Raw genomic sequence first — 17,548 nt, 5'->3', positions numbered from 1 at the left:
AGGAGTGGTGGTGCCAAGGAGAAAATGCCTTTGTTACTTGTGTGCTTGGGACTGTGGGTCACGGGGAAGACGTGTGCCCACAGGTGAAGAAAAATAAAAGTTCTTGGTGTTTTACACGTGCCTCAGTGCGAGTCCGTGTCGGGCGCAATATAGCGCCTCATATCACAAGATATAAATAATATTATTCCAGCATCTTTAGGCAATATATTTTATATGATCCAGGCTTCTATGTTTTAGAAATACACAACTTTTCTAAAATTCTAGTAATGTTGTTAACTGTAATGTTCATATTCTTAAGGTATTTTTTTTTTTTTACTTTTATTGAATTTATTTAAAGCATGCAACATTCCAATCCATATGCCTTATTTGAATGTTAAAATTAGTGTCAAAGCACTTCAAGAAAAACTGACGTATGATTTTCCTCCTCAATTATTAACCGTTTACAAAGTTTTCCAAACCAGCCACACAATTATTGTATGTTAAGTTTTTGTGCCTTCAGGTAAAAGCAAACAGTTAGTTAAGGTCAAAGAAGATCTTCAGAGAACTGATTCTCAAGACTATCAAAAGTATGAACAACAATTCAGGTGCTATAGATAGATAATTAATCCCAAGGGGAAATTCACATACTCCAGCAGCAGCATAACGATAAAAAACAATTAAAGAGTGACAAAAATGCAGGTAAAACAGACAGTAACTTTGTATAATGTTAACATTTACCCCCCCGGGTGGAACTGAAGAGTCGCATAGTGTGAGGGAGAAACCATCTCCTTAGTCTGTCAGTGGAGCAGGACAGTGACAGCAGTCTGTTGCTGAAGCTGCTCTTCTGTCTGGAGATGACACTGTTTAGTGGATGCGGTGGATTCTCCATGATTGACAGGAGCCTGCTCACTGCCCATCCCTGCACCACAGATGTCAAACTGTCCAGCTCCATGCCTACAATAGAGCCTGCCTTCCTCACCAGTTTGTCCAGGCGTGAGGTGTCCTTCTTTATGCTGCCTCCCCAGCAGGGCACTTGCCACAACCATCTGATAGAACATCTGCAGCATCTTATTGCAGATGTTGAAGGACGCCAGCCTTCTAAGGAAGTATAGTCGGCTCTGTCCTCTCTTGCACAGAGCATCAGTATTGGCAGTCCAGTCCAATTTATCATCCAGCTGCACTCCCAGGTATTTGTAGGTCTGCACCCTCTGCACACAGTCACCTCTGATGATCACGGGGTCCAGGAGGAGCCTGGGTCTCCTAAAATCCACCACCAACTCCTTGGTTTTGCTGGTGTTCAAGTGTAGGAGTCGCACCATTTAACAAAGTCCTTGATTAGGTTGCTATACTCCTCCTGCCCACTCCTGATGCAGCCCACGATTGCAGTGTCGTCCGCGAACTTTTGCACGTGGCAGGACTCTGAGTTGTATTGAAAGTCTGATGTATATAGGCTGAACAAGACAGGAGGAAGTACAGTCCCCTGCGGCGTTCTTGTGTTGCTGACCACAATGTCAGACCTGCAGTTCCCAAGACGCACATACGTAGTTCTGTCTGTAAGATAGTCCACGATCCATGCCACCAGGTATGAATCTACTCCCATCTCTGTCAGCTTGTCCCTAAGGAGCAGAGGTTGGATGGTGTTGAAGGCGTTTATAAACAGATGTTTATCGTCCTTGTTTTAGAAGGAAAATCTTGTTGATATGTTAGGTCCAGTCTGTAGTGAAGTGGACACTGGCTATTACCAATGATGAAGAATACAAGGATTGTTACTGTAATGAGTTATACGAGTCAACTATTACCTTGAAATGCAATTTTTGCAAAATAATGTGTTCTATAATTAGACTGCTGTACAAAGAGAAGTGTGTGATGGTTAACTTAGTAGTGTACACTGCAAGGTAATCTAATAAAAAGGAATTGCCTCCCTGCTATCTACTGCATTACTGAACATAGAGTAGATATTGCAATTTATTTATTTATTTTTTAAAAACAGACATACTGTAACAGTTGCATTTTCAGATAAGTGGAAACAACTTTGTGACATACTGTGAATTTTAAGTCTTCATGATTATTTTGCTATTTTCTGCTAAGTTATGCAGGCTGCAGTAACAAACATTGAGTTGGTCATACAGTATAGTTTTTGTTTTACCAGCAATTTCTTAATGGTTAAAATATATCAGACCCTTACAGCATTCATGTAAAAAGGGCAGTTGCGGTAGAGTTGTTTACATCAACAGCATCATGATAGAGTATTTTCTCAAAGTGGATGTAAGCAGATAATCACTCAAAAGTGCTTTGTGGTACATTTACAGGTGGTAATTTACCAAATAAAATTATTTTGTCAGCTTGGTAGATTTCATCATATCTTAAACATAGCCAACCAGTCAGTACTGCAAACATGAGTCACTAAAGATGCTGGAAATTCAGGACTTGAGCATTGAAAATTGGCAAATATATTGCCTAAACTTAATCCAAGAAAAGGGACCTTGAAAAATGTGTACCTTCAAATGAAGTTAAGGGCTTCCATGCATTTTTCATAACCTCAAATATGAATTTTCAATTGCTTTTGTAACAATAAAATTGAATTCTTGATATGGATTCAGATCACTGATAAAAGCTATTGTATAGTATGTGTGACATATTTTTCAAATGTTTGGGCCCAGTTTGTGTTACAGCTGTCAGAAATGTAACACCAAAGAAAGCTGCTTTTCATATTTTTTTGAAATAAGAATTTGTGGTTGGCTAACAGCACCGTAAAGAGTCACCTCTTCTCAACATGTTAATGCATCTTTTAGCAAGCATTCTTTCCAGGAAACTGAAAGTCTTACATCTTCCAAATCTTCAATATGGTGGTGTTAAACTAAGTGTACATATATATTATATATAATAATGTAAAACGCTTTTAATGAGACTATGTACTATATTTTTTTGAGCATCACAACATTCTAGCTACAATTTTAGGATTCAATTTAAAACAGGCTTTGTATTATGTGGTTTTTATAGGTGACAATGGGAAAAAAAAAATCAGAATTCTGGAAAAATATATGTAAATACATTAACACATGAAGAACGTCCAAAATGGAAAGCACTGAAAAATTCAACAGTCAACTACATATTGTGAAGATTTCCACCTCTTCTGGATACACTTACACAGCTTTTATTATTCGGAGGTACATAAAAGATTTTGTGTGTATTTTATGTTACATTCTTGACAAAAGATGTTTGAAGAAATTCAACTTATACGTATAATTTATCCAGAATCCTTTTAAGTTAGGAATTCAGAAAATCAAAAAATATAAAAATATAAATATACAAGGCAACTGGATCCATTATCTGAAACATGTATGCTAGAAAACATTAACTAAACACAGAAGGAGTATTATTCCTTATTCTGAAAAAGATATTCTGGTTAGATCAAATGAGCAGTGAAAGGAAAAATCAATATTAAATAAAGGGAAAATGATGACCATACTATACAAACCTGTGATCCTTGGTCTTCAAAAATAACCTGCACTGTAGTTTTCACAACAGAGTTCCTATGCTTTCCAGGAACTTTCTATTAGGCAAAATTAACAGCATGTCAGTGCATGCTCCCAACCGGGCTGGCAGTTAATGAATGCTTTTCATAAAATCAATGCTAACCACAAACACATGCATTTAAAACACACTTACTCTGTACTTTTTGCTCCCAAAAATGTTCATTGCAGCTTCCAATATATTCAGTACAGCTTTAAAAACAATGCAAATCTGTATGCCTTCTGTTCTACCAATTCTTAAATAATGCTTCATAACGATTCTAAGCTTCTTCTTTCCCTCCATCTCTGATAAGAGGCAGGAAGAGATTAAAAATACTTTTACATGCCACATTTTTGCAGCATATTTATTAATTTAAGAAGTAAAACATACCATCTAATATTCTATATTAATAAGTATAAACACATAAATAGAATTCCTAAAAATAAAATGTGTACACCAAAATAATAGTTATTGTCTTAAAGTAACAATCTTGTACAGAAATAATAATACATTTTAATTTTATAGCACCTTTCCCATGCTCAAATCAAAATAAATTAGCTGAATTAAAATAGTTTTATTATACAACAGATTACAGGATTGATCACAGGATTGATTAATATTTAAAAAGTATAAATAACAGGCTTCCAGTGAAGAAAATCTTTCCATAGGTAAACTCAAAACTAGTAGTACAAGTAGCCTGCTTGGGACACTGAGTGACATTTTATCAGAGACCATGATCATAGCTGGAAAACTATTTTTATGTGAAATGCAAGTCTGAAAAGGCACTTACTGAAAAAGATCTTTAGACAGAATGTTTTATTAATGCTTTCTAAAACATTGTTTTGCATGCAAGTGATACACAGTTTGAAATGACACGGGTAGTTAATCAGGATAAATTTAAGAAACTGAATGAAAAACTTGTATGTGTGCACAGCAAATCTATTGCTACATACACACACACAAACATACAAGGCTGGATATATAATATGTACATCTACTGCAGGTGTAGTTGTGTTCATGAGTGAGCCTTGCAATGGACAGGCATCTTGTCAAGAGCTATAATCCTGCCTTGCATCCAGTGCTGCTGGGATTAACTCCAGCACCATGCGACTGTGACTCTGCTGCCTGCCTGCAAACAAACAAACATATCTAAAATACGGCTTTTAAAGGTAGATTACTTTATGAAATTAGCTGTAACTCTGTAGTTCAATAAAGCAATTCGGTTAATTTTTTTTTGTTTAGGGTTATATGAATTCACCCTTTTGAAACTGTACAGTAATGTAACGTTAAAAAAATGAGTTTTCAGTTTAAAAAATTTTGTTACTGTAAGCATTTTGAGCTACCAATATAACTCCACTAGTGAAATCATTCTACATCTACAAGAGGCCTCTCTTTGACAATAGATGACATCTGGGAACCCATTAGAAGAAAGAGGAATATCTAAACTAGTATATATTTTTCAATCAGATAAGATTATTATGTGTCAATTAAACCAGATTATTTATTAGGGTGACAAAGTGGTAGCGCTGCTGCCTTGCAGTAAGAAGACCAAGTTTTGCATCCTGGGTCCTCCTCTGCATGTAGTATGTATGTTCTCCCCATATCTGCATGGGTTTGCTTCAGGTGCACTAGTTTCCTCCCATTGTCCAAAAACATGCAGTTTAAGTAGACTGGTAATGCTAAATTGGCCCTTTTGTCTGTGTGTGTATATAAGTGTGTTCGCCCAGCAACAGACTAGCGCCCTGTCCAGAGGACTGTTTCTGCCTTGCACCCTATGCTTGCTATGATAGGCTCTAGCCCGCTGCAATCCTGCTCAGGATTAAGCAGGATTAGAAATTGGTATGGTATAGTATTTATCAGCTTGGTACATGAAACTTTTTTCAATAATCAAAATACTGTATTTTAAATGATGAATGGTAGACTGAAGTATTATCTTATTCAATTATCCGTCTTTTTTTAAATGTGCATTCTAATATGGTGTGTACAATGACTATGGGATATGAGGCACTGCTACATATAGTAACATGGTTTGGTATATAAAATCTGCTTTTTGTTGTGGAGTCACAGTATTATGTTAAACATTAATACTCTTATTACTTGTTGGAAAAAACAAGATCACTTGCACCTACTAATGAGCTTTAAACAGTCTTTAAATAAAGGTAGACAGTAGATTTTTCAACACCTATCCTTCTAAGGCCACACCTTCTAGTACAAGTTCCAAGGTGTCCAAACCTTTCACACAATAAAACTGAGCAACTCGAAACACCAGACAAGATGATTATCCAATGCAGCACACAATCAGATAAACACCCAATACCTGCACCTGGACAATTTAAAATCAAATACATTCTTATGTAAGAACACTTTTTTTTTACCCATTTCACTACATTCATCCTCTCCCCAAATTCCATAGGAATCCTCTTCATTATTTTATTTTTGGGCTGAGCATGTTTTGGGATTTTCTGGTAACCTTTGTTAGTTAATAAATTGTACATTGTGTAATTTTAAGGTAGTAAATCAAATTTTATTTTATATTTTCTGATCTGTACTAGCCTGCCTTGCAGTAAGGAGACCAGAGTTAATGTCCCGGGTCCAAAGACATGCAAACTAGGCAGACTGGCGATGCTAAATTGGCCATGGTATATGGTTGGGGTTTGTGTGTGTGAGCTATCCCTGTCCGGGGTTTGTTCCTGCCTTGCTCCATATGCTACCAGCAATAGGCTCTAGCATACCCCCATACCCCTATTGAGGACTAAGTGGGTTAGAAAAATCACTCAATGATCAGTACTAAAGAATTCAGACTATTTTTTTTTTACATTCTCTTGCTTCATTTGCATGTATCTGTGACTCCAGCATCTGTTCTTGATGTTTTCTAAGAAAGTTAGTTTTGCTTGGAGTTTTTTTTTTCCTTATTTCTTAAAAGAACATAATAGCAAATCACTGCAGATTCAACCATAAAGCCTCTGTAATTTATCTTCAGGTTACAATAGCAAACTGTACATTTGAAATACCCTAGTGGTGGTGCAGAAGAATTTTAAAGCTGTACATAAGAGCATCTTTCATAACAAGTTCTATCACATTAAAAACTAGATGTCAGACACTCTTCTGTAGATGCAAACAAATACATATATATATGAAAATAAAAACAACTCCTCGATCTGCCAAATTCCTTGAATGAAAGTGTGAGATTACATTCATAGCACAAGAGCTTCCATCTAACCTGTAATGTATATGATTATCTTTTATACGTCTGCACATCTTCCTAGCAGCAGCATTTATTAAAAGACCACTTTCAAATAAGATAAAAGTTACTTAAAATAAGAAAAAAAATAAATAAAAGACACATTTGAAATTATGAAACCTTTAATAATTGGCATAAAACATATTGAAATGTGTATTGTAAAATTAAATTCAACTATAGCACCAAACTACAGTGAGAGACTGCAAATGATTGAAAGGTTTGCTGAAATGCACCAGCATTCTACAACAAGCTAAACGGCTGCAATTAATCAGTTTCTGCTAATTACAGACACTAGATGTTGCGAAACTGACTGGGTCCTTAGAACTTTGCACTGGAAAACATAACTCAAGAAAGGGTTAGTGTTTAATTATGTGATCAACTGATATGTCAGTCAGTCATTGTCCAACCCGCTATATCCTAACACAGGGTCACGGGGGTCTGCTGGAGCCAATCCCAGCCAACACAGGGCGCAAGGCAGGAACAAACCCGGGCAGGGCGCCAGCCAACCGCTCAAATGATATGCTTTACCAAAAATAATAAAGATGAAATTAGACAGTTACAAAAAGAAATTAATTCATGCACTTGTCAGCCTTCCAACAGCACCTTGGTATATGATTTGTGCTATATACTGTATTTCTGATGTACTACATATACATCTGTTATGGAGCCTGTTCAGAGAACACAATAACTAAGCACACAGATATGCAAATATAAACAGTCACAGAGTAAACATGTATATATATTTTTAATTTCAGGTGGTCCAAAAATGCATCATTTACCTTCAACTGTATAATTCTCAACATCCTCTTCAGGAATGTACACAGTTTCCCATAGATTTTCCTGGTGAATGAAGTTTGTTAATTTTGTTTTATTTTACTTTGGTATACATATTCTAAATAAAACAAGAAACTATAATTCTAGGTTAATACATTTAAATGACATCAATTAACAAAATTTAACTAAGGATAGGAACTCATTGTTTACAAGGAAAGCTACTAGGATCCTCAGGAACAAGCTTAAGTGTAGTTAATTAAAAATTTTAATTAAATTAATTTTCAATTATTAAATTGTAAATACAGGTATTTATCATTTAGCATGTACTACATATAAGCATCTTAAAATTAAATGCTCAGGTCTGTTCCCAAGGCTTTTTGCAAAAGAGACCATTCCATAATATGTTTCAAATCACCATGACCACAAATTTCCCTTACTTCTATAATGTGACAAACAGCACCACCATGTCGATGCCTAGACCAGCTAGATCAAACCACTTTTGTATCTCAAAGTAGTTTCTGGTGAGAATAGCAGAGATATTCGGATTGTCATTTATCAAAAAGACAGTCAATAATTACTAGGTATTGCATACTGTTGCACACTGATGTATATTGAATGGATTTTCTAAACTGTATATTCTATGTTGGTTGATACAGTTTCTATATCTCCTTTTTAATTTTTTTTGTTAGAGAGTACTGCAAATACAAATTCCAACATAATGACTACAAATGAATGTCAAAAAGTTTGAATTTGATTATGCTGTTGTTCATTACAGTCACAATAACAATACAAAAAAACACTATGAAATGTAAAGTTTAAAATTATACAAACTAGATCCAATGAAAAATACAGCAGCTACTACATACCTGTTCATTATCTTGTGAAGATATGTAAAATGATATACTTTGGCTGCCAATATTGAAATCTATCCAGAAATCATGTAATTTTTCATCTACTGGCATGAGAAGCTGAAATTATACACAAAATCATAATTTTACAGAATATAAGTATAACATCAGATTTTTTTATTGCAACCAACATTATTTATAAATATGCTAGTACATTATTAGGCACTCTGATCTTATTTACCAAAGTACATAAAGAAAAATATAAAATTGCACAGCCATCATTTTCAATATGATAAAATAACCCAGGACTTGTTACTTTTTTGAGGTGGTGTCAATAAATTCAAATACAACACATCAACCAATTTCATAAAAATTGCCATGGTTATAACTATAATATACACACAAAATAGTTCTTGCAGATTGTTTTCTTTTTTAATTTAGTTCAACGTATAATGCTTTTAAGATTAGAATTTTTCCCCCAATTATTTTGGTCTGCTTTATTTACAATTTACAAACAAAGTGAATTTGAAAAGAAAAGCACAAGCACCTATCCATCTGCCAGTACCCACAAGTTCCTAATGTGTACAATATAGCATGCATTGCAAACTACAGAGAAAACAGGAGTCATAAGATATAAAAAAAAAAAAAAAAATCACCAGATATCTAATTTCACATTATGTTTTACATTCTGGCTTGAGTAGTTAAGGATGACACAGTTTCATGTAGTCATTGTGGTACTATAAAAACCAACACGTTTGACCCAAGATATTAAATTATTAAAAATTATTAGATGTTAAATTAATAATTTTGTTTCTCTATCTTCATGTGTAGGAATATGTTATTGTACCACTTAATTACCTTTTATGCTTGTGCTTTAGTAAAGGTTCGCTGAAAGTTGTGCATAACCTGCAGTAATGGATACATGCAAGAAACAGACCTTGCACTGACTCATCTAAGTATATTTATGCACACATTCACAATCATTAATTAAAAATTAAAAATTTTAAAATGGGCTCAAGTATTTTCATATATACAGATGGAGAGGACAAGTATTTGTTCATAGTTTAATGAAAAAATGACTCGCATTGTAATCAACTTCTAAAATTTCATTGCACACTGATGTAGACTGTGAATACATTAATATCAAGAACAGTGAAAACTGTGCTTTATTTTTGTTTATTAGCTAACACACAGAAAAAAGACTGCAGATGAACAGTAATAATGTTATTGTGATAATAAATTTACCAGCAGAGTTTTAATCCAGTACATAGAACAAGAATGCCATTTATGAGCAAAACCTTTATGAAATTTTCATTTTGTATTAATCATAACTTTAAAATGTCACCTGGCATTTGAATGAGGCTGGGAAAGTAGTATGACAATTTTTACTTTCAGGAGGGTAGATGAAGATAACAATACCATTATAATTCCTAAAGACATATTACAACAGTTAGGACGCTGTGTAAATTGTAAATAAAAGATTGCAATGATTTGCAAATCTCATAAACCCATGTTCTGTTGTGAATAAAATATATCAAATATTGAAAGTGAGACATTTACTATTTCATGAAAAATATTAGCTCATTTTGAATTTGATGGCAGAAACGCATCTCAAAAAAGTTGGGAAGGGACAACAAAATGCTGGAAAAGTAAGTGGTACTAAAAAGAAACAGGTGGAGGAGCATTTTGCAACTATTTAGGATAATTGGCAAATGGTCAGTAAGATGATTAGGTATAAAAAGAGGATCTTAGAGAGGCAGAGTCACACAAAAGGATGGGCGGAGCTTCAATAACCTGCAAATTAAATGCATCTTCAAATTATGGAATAATTTCAGAATTATATTCAACTTTAAAATTGCAAAGAATGAATATCTACAGTACATAATATCAACAAAAGAGTAACAGGCCGGAAATGAATACTGGATGACCGAGATCTTTAAGCCCTCAGGCAGGATTGCATAAAAAACAGACATGATTCTGTCATGGAATTCACAGCATGGGCTGAGGAACACTTCCTGAAATCATAGTCTGTGAGCTCTGTCATGCAAAGAAGAAGCCACAAGTAAACATGATTCGGAAACGCCACCATCTTCTTCTGGGCCACAGCTCATTTGAAATTGACTATGGCAAAGTGGAAAACCGTTCTGTGGTCAGACAAACTGAAATTTGAAATTCTTTTTGGAAATCATGGACACTGTGTCCTGCGGACTATAGGGTAGAGGGACCGCCCTGCTTGTTATCGGCGCTCAGTTCAAAACCTTGCATCTCCGATGTTATGGGAGTGCATTAGCGCCTATGGAACTGGAAAGTTCCACATGTGGAAAGGCACCATCAATGCTGAAAGGTATATACAGGCTTTACACCAACATATGTTCCCATCCAGCCAACCTCTTTTTCAGGAAAGACCTTGCATATTTCAGCAGGACAATGCTTAACTGCATAATGCATCTATTACAACATAATGGCTTCGTAGTAGAAGAACTGAACTAGCATGCCTGCAGTCTACACCTTTCACCAATTGAAAACATTTGGCACATCATGAAACAAAAAATGACAAACGACCCAGGACAGTTGAGAAGCCATCTATCCATCCTCTTCAGTTTATCCGAGATCGGGTCGCGGGGGCAGCAGCTTGAGCAGAGATGCCCAGTCTTCCCTCTCTCTGGCCACTTCTTCTAGCTCTTCCGGGAGAATCCCAAGGCAGTCCCAGGTCAGCCAAGAGACATAGTCCCTCCAGCATGTCCTGGGTCTTCCCAGGAACACCTCACCAGGGAGGCGTCCTGGAAGCATCCTGATCAGATCACCTCATCTGACTCCTCTCGATGCGGAGGAGCAGCGGCTCTACTCTGAGCCTCTCCCGGATGACTGAGCTTCTCACCCTATCTTTAAGGGAAAGCCCAGACACCCTACAGAGGAAACTCATTTCAGCCGCTTGTATTCATGATCTCGTTCTTTTGGTCACTACCCATAGCTCATGACAATAGGCGAGGGTCGGAACGTAGATCGACTGGTAAATTGAGAGCTTTGCCTTGCGGCTCAGCTCCTTTTACACCATGACAGACCGAAGCAGAGCCTGCATCACTGCGGATGCCGCACCAATCCGCCTGTCGATCTCCCGCTCTATTCTTCCCTCACTCGGGAACAAGATCCCTAGATATTTGAACTCCTCCACTTGGGGCAGGATTTCGCTCCCAACCCTGAGAGGGCATTCCACCCTTTTTCGGCTGAGAACCATGGTCTCTGATTTGGAGGTGCCGATTCCCATCCCAGCCGCTTCACACACAGCTGCGAACTGATCCAGAGAGAGCTGAAGATCATGGCCTGATGAAGCAAACATGACAACATCATCTGCAAAAAGCAGTGACCCAATCCTGAGTCCACCAAACCGGACCCCCTCAGCGCCCTGGCTGTGCCTAGAAATTCTGTCCATAAAAGTTATGAACAGAATCTGTGACAAAGGGCAGCCCTGGCGGAGTCCAACTCTCACTGGAAATGGGTTCAACTTACTGCCGGCAATGCGGATCAAGCTCAGACACCGATCGTACAGGGACCGAACAGCCCTTATCAGGGGGTCCAGTACCCCATACTCTCTGAGTACCCCCCACAGGATTCCCCGAGGGACACGGTTGAACACCTTTTCCAAGTCCACGAAACACATGTAGACTGGTTGGGCAAACTCCCATGCACTCTCCAGGACCCTGCTAAGGGTGTAGAGCTGGTCCACTGTTCCACGACCAGGATGAAAACCACACTGTTCCTCCTGAATCCGAGGTTCGAATATCCGACGGACCCTCCTCTCCAGAACCCCCGAACAGACTTTTCCAAGGTGGCTGAGGAGTGTGATCTCTCTGTAGTTGGAACACACCCTCCAGTCCCCCTTCTTAAAGAGGGGAACCACCACCCCCAGTCTGCCAATCCAGAGGCACTGTCCCTGATGTCCATGCGATGTTGCAGAGGGGTGTCAACCAAGACAGTCCTACAACATCCAGAGCCTTGAACTCCGGGCGTATCTCATCCACCCCCAGGACCCTGCCACCAAGGAGTTTTTTGACCACCTCGGTGACCTCAGTCCCAGAGATAGGGGAGCCCACCTCCGAGTCCCCAGGCTCTGCTTCCTCATTGGAAGGCATGTTAGTGGAATTGAGGAGGTCTTCGAAGTACTCCCCCCACCGACCCACAACATCCCGAGTTGAGGTCAGCAGTGTTGACACTGCACTGCTTCCCCCTCCTGAGATGCCGGATGGTGGACCAGAATCTCCTCGAAGCCGTCCGAAAGTCATTCTCCATGGCCTCCCCAAACTCCTCCCACGCCCGAGTTTTTGCCTCAACAACCATCAAAGCTGCATTCCGCTTGGCCTGCCGGTACCTATCAGCTGCCTCCAGAGTCCCACAGGACAAAAAATGCCTGTAGGACTCCTTCAGCTTGACGGCATCCCTCACCGCCAGTGTCCACCAACGGGTTTGGGGATTGCCGCCACGACAGGCACCGACCACATTACGGCCACAGCTCCGGTCAGCCGCCTCAACAATAGAGGCAGGTGAGAAGCTAGAATCCTATATCAGATAAGAATGGGACAACATTCCCCTAACAAAAGTTCAGCAAATACTCTCCTCAGTTACCAGACATCTACGTACTGTTGTTAAAAGAGGGGATGCCACCAAGGTTATTATACTTAACTAGTGCTGGGCGGTATACCGGTTCATACCGAAAACCGTTTTTAATTTTTTTTATGACATGGATTTTTCTTATACCGCAACACCGGTTTAAATTGCCTAAACGACGTTCGGAACGTGGCGCAGCGGGAAACTGTTCAAGTGGGGACCTTTTTCACTGCTACACCGCTAAACACAGATTTGTTGCACTAGGGCTCTTTTTCACTGCTACACCACCAAATAGTGGGCGGTAGCATAGGTATGCCGTGTGGTGAAAATGGACAGAGAGCCGAAAAAAAAACAGTCACGTCTGTCGCCTGGAGATGCTTTAGTTTTAAAAGGTCAGATGTGTAAATACTGTTTCTATACTACTGGATAATACTGCAAGCCAAGTTGTACTTGTTTTTGTACTTGCTAGTGTATGTTTTGCTTGTATTGATCCTGCAATGTGGTGGCGACTCGTTCAGAGATGGGCGCAACTCTGAATGGATGGCATAATTAAACATGTATAACGAAGATATTTTTAAAGTTCTGAACACTCCGTCGGCTAAGTTAATAACTAGTTTTAATTTCACAAAGACGTTTATCTGTGCAGTGATTGCTGCAGGCGTCTGCTCTTAGTGCGGAGGAAGTCAGTTTAAGAAGTGTGATTAACGACTGGGTCGGGGAACACTCAACACAAAGTATTTGATGTGCTGCATTAACTTGTGACGGGGTTTGAGAAAATCTAGTAAATTAAACATTGATTTTAGGATGAAGTTTAGTTTACAACATTCTACTTTAATTATAAAATAAACTATGAGAATAAAGTGGAAATGTCGACTTTAATCTTGACATAGTCAACATGTCGAATTTATTCTCAACATGTAGTTTGTTTTTTTCTTCCGTGTCCACATTTTTTTTTCTTCACAGTGGCCCTAATGCACTTCCATAGGGCTATACCACAAACAGCATTATAAATGCAAGTTGCAGTTTTTACTATTTATGTATATAGCTTAGCTTGAAGCAAGGTCCATATTAATGCAGTTTGCCTAAATGATGGTACAGTTGGTAAGATGTCATCACCAAGTTGCACTTGTTTTATTTTATTTTAATTTGGTGAATACTGTGTAATGCACCTGGGCTTGAAGCCTTGAAGTAATGGTGCAACTATCAGTAATACTACTATTATTTATTTTATTGTTATTATTTATTAGTTTAAATATTATGCAGTTTAATGATGGTAAAATTGTTTAAAAAGTCACTTTAACGTGTCACTGGACAGAGACTGTTAACATTAACAGAAAGTGTAGTTGGTTTACAAAAAATATTTACTATTTATTCCTTTTCTAAGACGTGTTCAGTGCAATCCAACTTTTGACAAACACCTCTGGATATTTTACTAAGTCTAAATGCCTCTTTGGATGGTTGAAAATATGTTGTCAAAATCATAGTTTAAGCTTTTACAAAATTTGTTCAATTAAAGGTTCTATATTTTGACTGCATCTGTCATGCAATGTGATTCCTTCTCTTTAGTGCCACCCCCTTGAAAACTATCACTTTATGGGGCCATGCAAACCTGGATTAATACTTGTGTGCACATTAAAATGTCTTTTTGTATGATGTACAATTCTCATAACAGTCTAATAGGTTATTCTTAGCCAGTCTACTGCAGTAATTGCAGTGGAAAATGTGGTTAACATCCACTCGTGCATGGGGAAAAAAATACCGTCTAATACCGTGAAACCGGCAGAATTTAGAAAAATGCTGTGATATAGAATTTTGGTCATACCGCCCACCTCTATACTTAACTAAAACTAAAAACTAAACTAAAACTAAAAAAAAAAGTCTATATGGGAACTAAAGAAAACAATGCTACACCACAAGCTCACATCAAGAACCACTTGGAAAACAAAAAGTGTGAACTCCATTGCAAGCAAAGCATATCACTTGAACCTGAAGCCACAACAAAGCAGTCCACATAGCCATTTGAAATTAAAAGGCTTTGTATTTTAAAAATGCGTATCTGTGTCAAGATAAATATTATCTCTAAACTGCTAGTGAATAGCCAGGTAAGAATCTGCTTTTTCACGTATGACTGTTACTATGTAATAAGCTCCTGACTGTACCAGGTACATGTATAGCTTTCATTAGTCACTACATAGCAGTTTAGCCCTTTCCCATGCATAGATGTGCATTTGCGGAAGGGAAAGTCAATTGTGATGTCACGCTAAACAAAAAAGCTTATAAAAATCAAGGCAATCTAAAAAACTTTAATCAAACATGCATTCCATCTTTAACGGCAATACTGAAGCAGTTATATTTTTTATAACATATGTGTTTATCAGTAAATTATAGTATTCTGTTTCATAAATACATTTACTTCACTCATTCTGATACAGGCCGTGTGGTCACAAACCAAACCTACTTTGAAAGTAAGGAAAAAAACTGCATGTCTTACATTGCAAAAGGATTATAGAAACATTCAAATATATCCAGTGACTAAGTGAAGCTCTTTTCTTTTCAACCATTTATACAAAGAACTAACTGCTTAATCCTTATATATAATATGCTATCATCGCTGCCCATTTGTCTGTCCTGGATTTTAAATCACATGTAGCTCGCAAACCTACGTGACGTCTATTATCCGCTTTCAGGGTGATAATTGACCTCCAAGGTTATTCCTCTTTTCATTTTTATTTTATTGTAGAATCAACTCTCGGCAGCGGCCAGCAGGGTGGCCATGCAGCGCATGCATATGGGCGCTGTTCTCATCCCTACCATCATTCTTGAGGCAGATTGAAGACTTAAGTGCCAGCTTAAGTGAAAAATTAATAGTACTAAGTAATTGCAACACAAACACTGACTTAATCAGTTTTAACATGAAAAGATGATGACGAAAGAAGAGAAGAAGCAGGCCGCGGGTGGAGAATAGAAGAGCTGCTCAGGAAGCAGGAAGTGCATGAACCTCTAAGCAAACAAGAAAAGAAGAGCTGCTCAGGAAGCAGGAAGTGCATGAACCTCTAAGCAAACAAATACTAAATGTACAGAGAAAGAATATGAAAACTATGAATGCTCAAGTCAATTATATTCGTGCAGTGTGCCGTTACTGGTGTTTTATAAAATGTATGCGAACTGCATTGTAGCAAGCAGGTAGCACCAAGCATATCCGACTTTGGATAATGTATGTTAAAGTTCCTTATTAAGGCAGATGATTCACACAGCCTGCTAAATATTCCTGATTTAATAAATAAAGGATTATTAAGTATAAGTATAGTCACTCTCAAAGGACTACCAGACAGTATACAGTATTCCCATTTGTAACTATATGCTGTGTGTCCATGCTCAAAAACATGTTCTACCTCGTAAAATGACAACCATCATGTTCATTAGGTCATTCAGCCATGCAGTGAAAGAGTAGGGACAGAAAACAACAATATTCCCCCTAAGTACCAGATTGATATGAGCTTACATTTTTAATTATATTACCCTCTGAGCACTACATACTATTATGCAATAAAATTACTGTATATTCATAAATAATAATTTTGGATTTTGTCTTTAACCAATAGATGTCGTAGTTACCACTACTGAACTGAAGTGGACTCAGCATATTTTGTCTCTGACAAAAAGGCCCACCAGTACCTCTACTAGCTCAGACATCTGAGGACAACGTGCATTTCTCCTCCATTTGTTTTCAGAAACTTCTACAGGTGCATAGTGAAGTTAACCCACACTAGCTGGATGACATACATACATTCTCAAAGAATCTCTGGGAATAATGCAAAGTAACATTCAACTTCTCAGAAACTTCTTTTTGAAGAAAAAAAAAAAAATAGAAAAAAAAAAGTTCCTCAAACATTCATTTAGCCTAGATCAAGCATTTTTTTTTTACCTTTTCTCTCTGGAAACTTGTGCTGAAATAGACTAATTTAAAAACAAATTCCAAATCCATTGTTCCCTCCGGGCCTAGATATAACTTCTATGATAAAAGGCAACTTTCAAGATTTGAATGAGGTTGCCTCTAAAACGTTTAATCTCCAAAACAGATAATACGTTAGTTTTTTGAACATTGTCAAAGATGTGAAAAATCCTAACCTTCATTTGCACTTCTTTCAGGAAAATATACAACCTTCATTTCTCAAACACTTGGGCTGTATAGTCGATTACACAATTATTTCCAAAATGTAATATACTTCCAACCCTGTTATTTAAACTTTTGATTGCTATGTGTGAATCTGAATTTTTTTTTATTCTATTTTCATTTTTATTTTCTTTCATGCAGATGTTGTCCTTTTATTACTATGTACTTTAATAATGTAGTCAACATTTCCTCTGTATTGACCTTACTTAAGGGTAATGAAAACACCCCTTACCTCCTGCTTTAAATATTTGTTTTGATATCTCAATTCTACAATCACCACAAAATTCTAGTAATTTAAGTTATAGGCAACCTCTTTTCCTTTGGAATGTCTAGATACTGTCTTTAAGATTACCACTGTCTTTTAAGGATGCCAAAAACAGTTTAGATAGCCGGTATTAAAATTAGCACGGTCTACTA

General features: G+C 37.3%; 1 protein-coding gene across 1 annotated transcript in view; it reads right to left on the bottom strand.

Annotated features, from left to right (window-relative positions):
- Positions 1-17,548, bottom strand: part of sycp2 (synaptonemal complex protein 2) — a 176,403-nt gene that overhangs the window by 117,804 nt on the left and 41,051 nt on the right. The window contains exon 7 of the mRNA XM_051932457.1: positions 8,374-8,475. Coding sequence (XP_051788417.1) covers positions 8,374-8,475 — 102 coding nt within the window. The remainder of the gene's footprint in view (positions 1-8,373; positions 8,476-17,548) is intronic.

Source organism: Erpetoichthys calabaricus, chromosome 10 (assembly GCF_900747795.2).
Source record: "Erpetoichthys calabaricus chromosome 10, fErpCal1.3, whole genome shotgun sequence".
Taxonomy (NCBI): domain Eukaryota; kingdom Metazoa; phylum Chordata; class Cladistia; order Polypteriformes; family Polypteridae; genus Erpetoichthys; species Erpetoichthys calabaricus.
The sequence above is the reverse complement of the archived record's forward strand: the minus strand, read 5'-3'. Positions and strand labels throughout refer to the sequence as shown.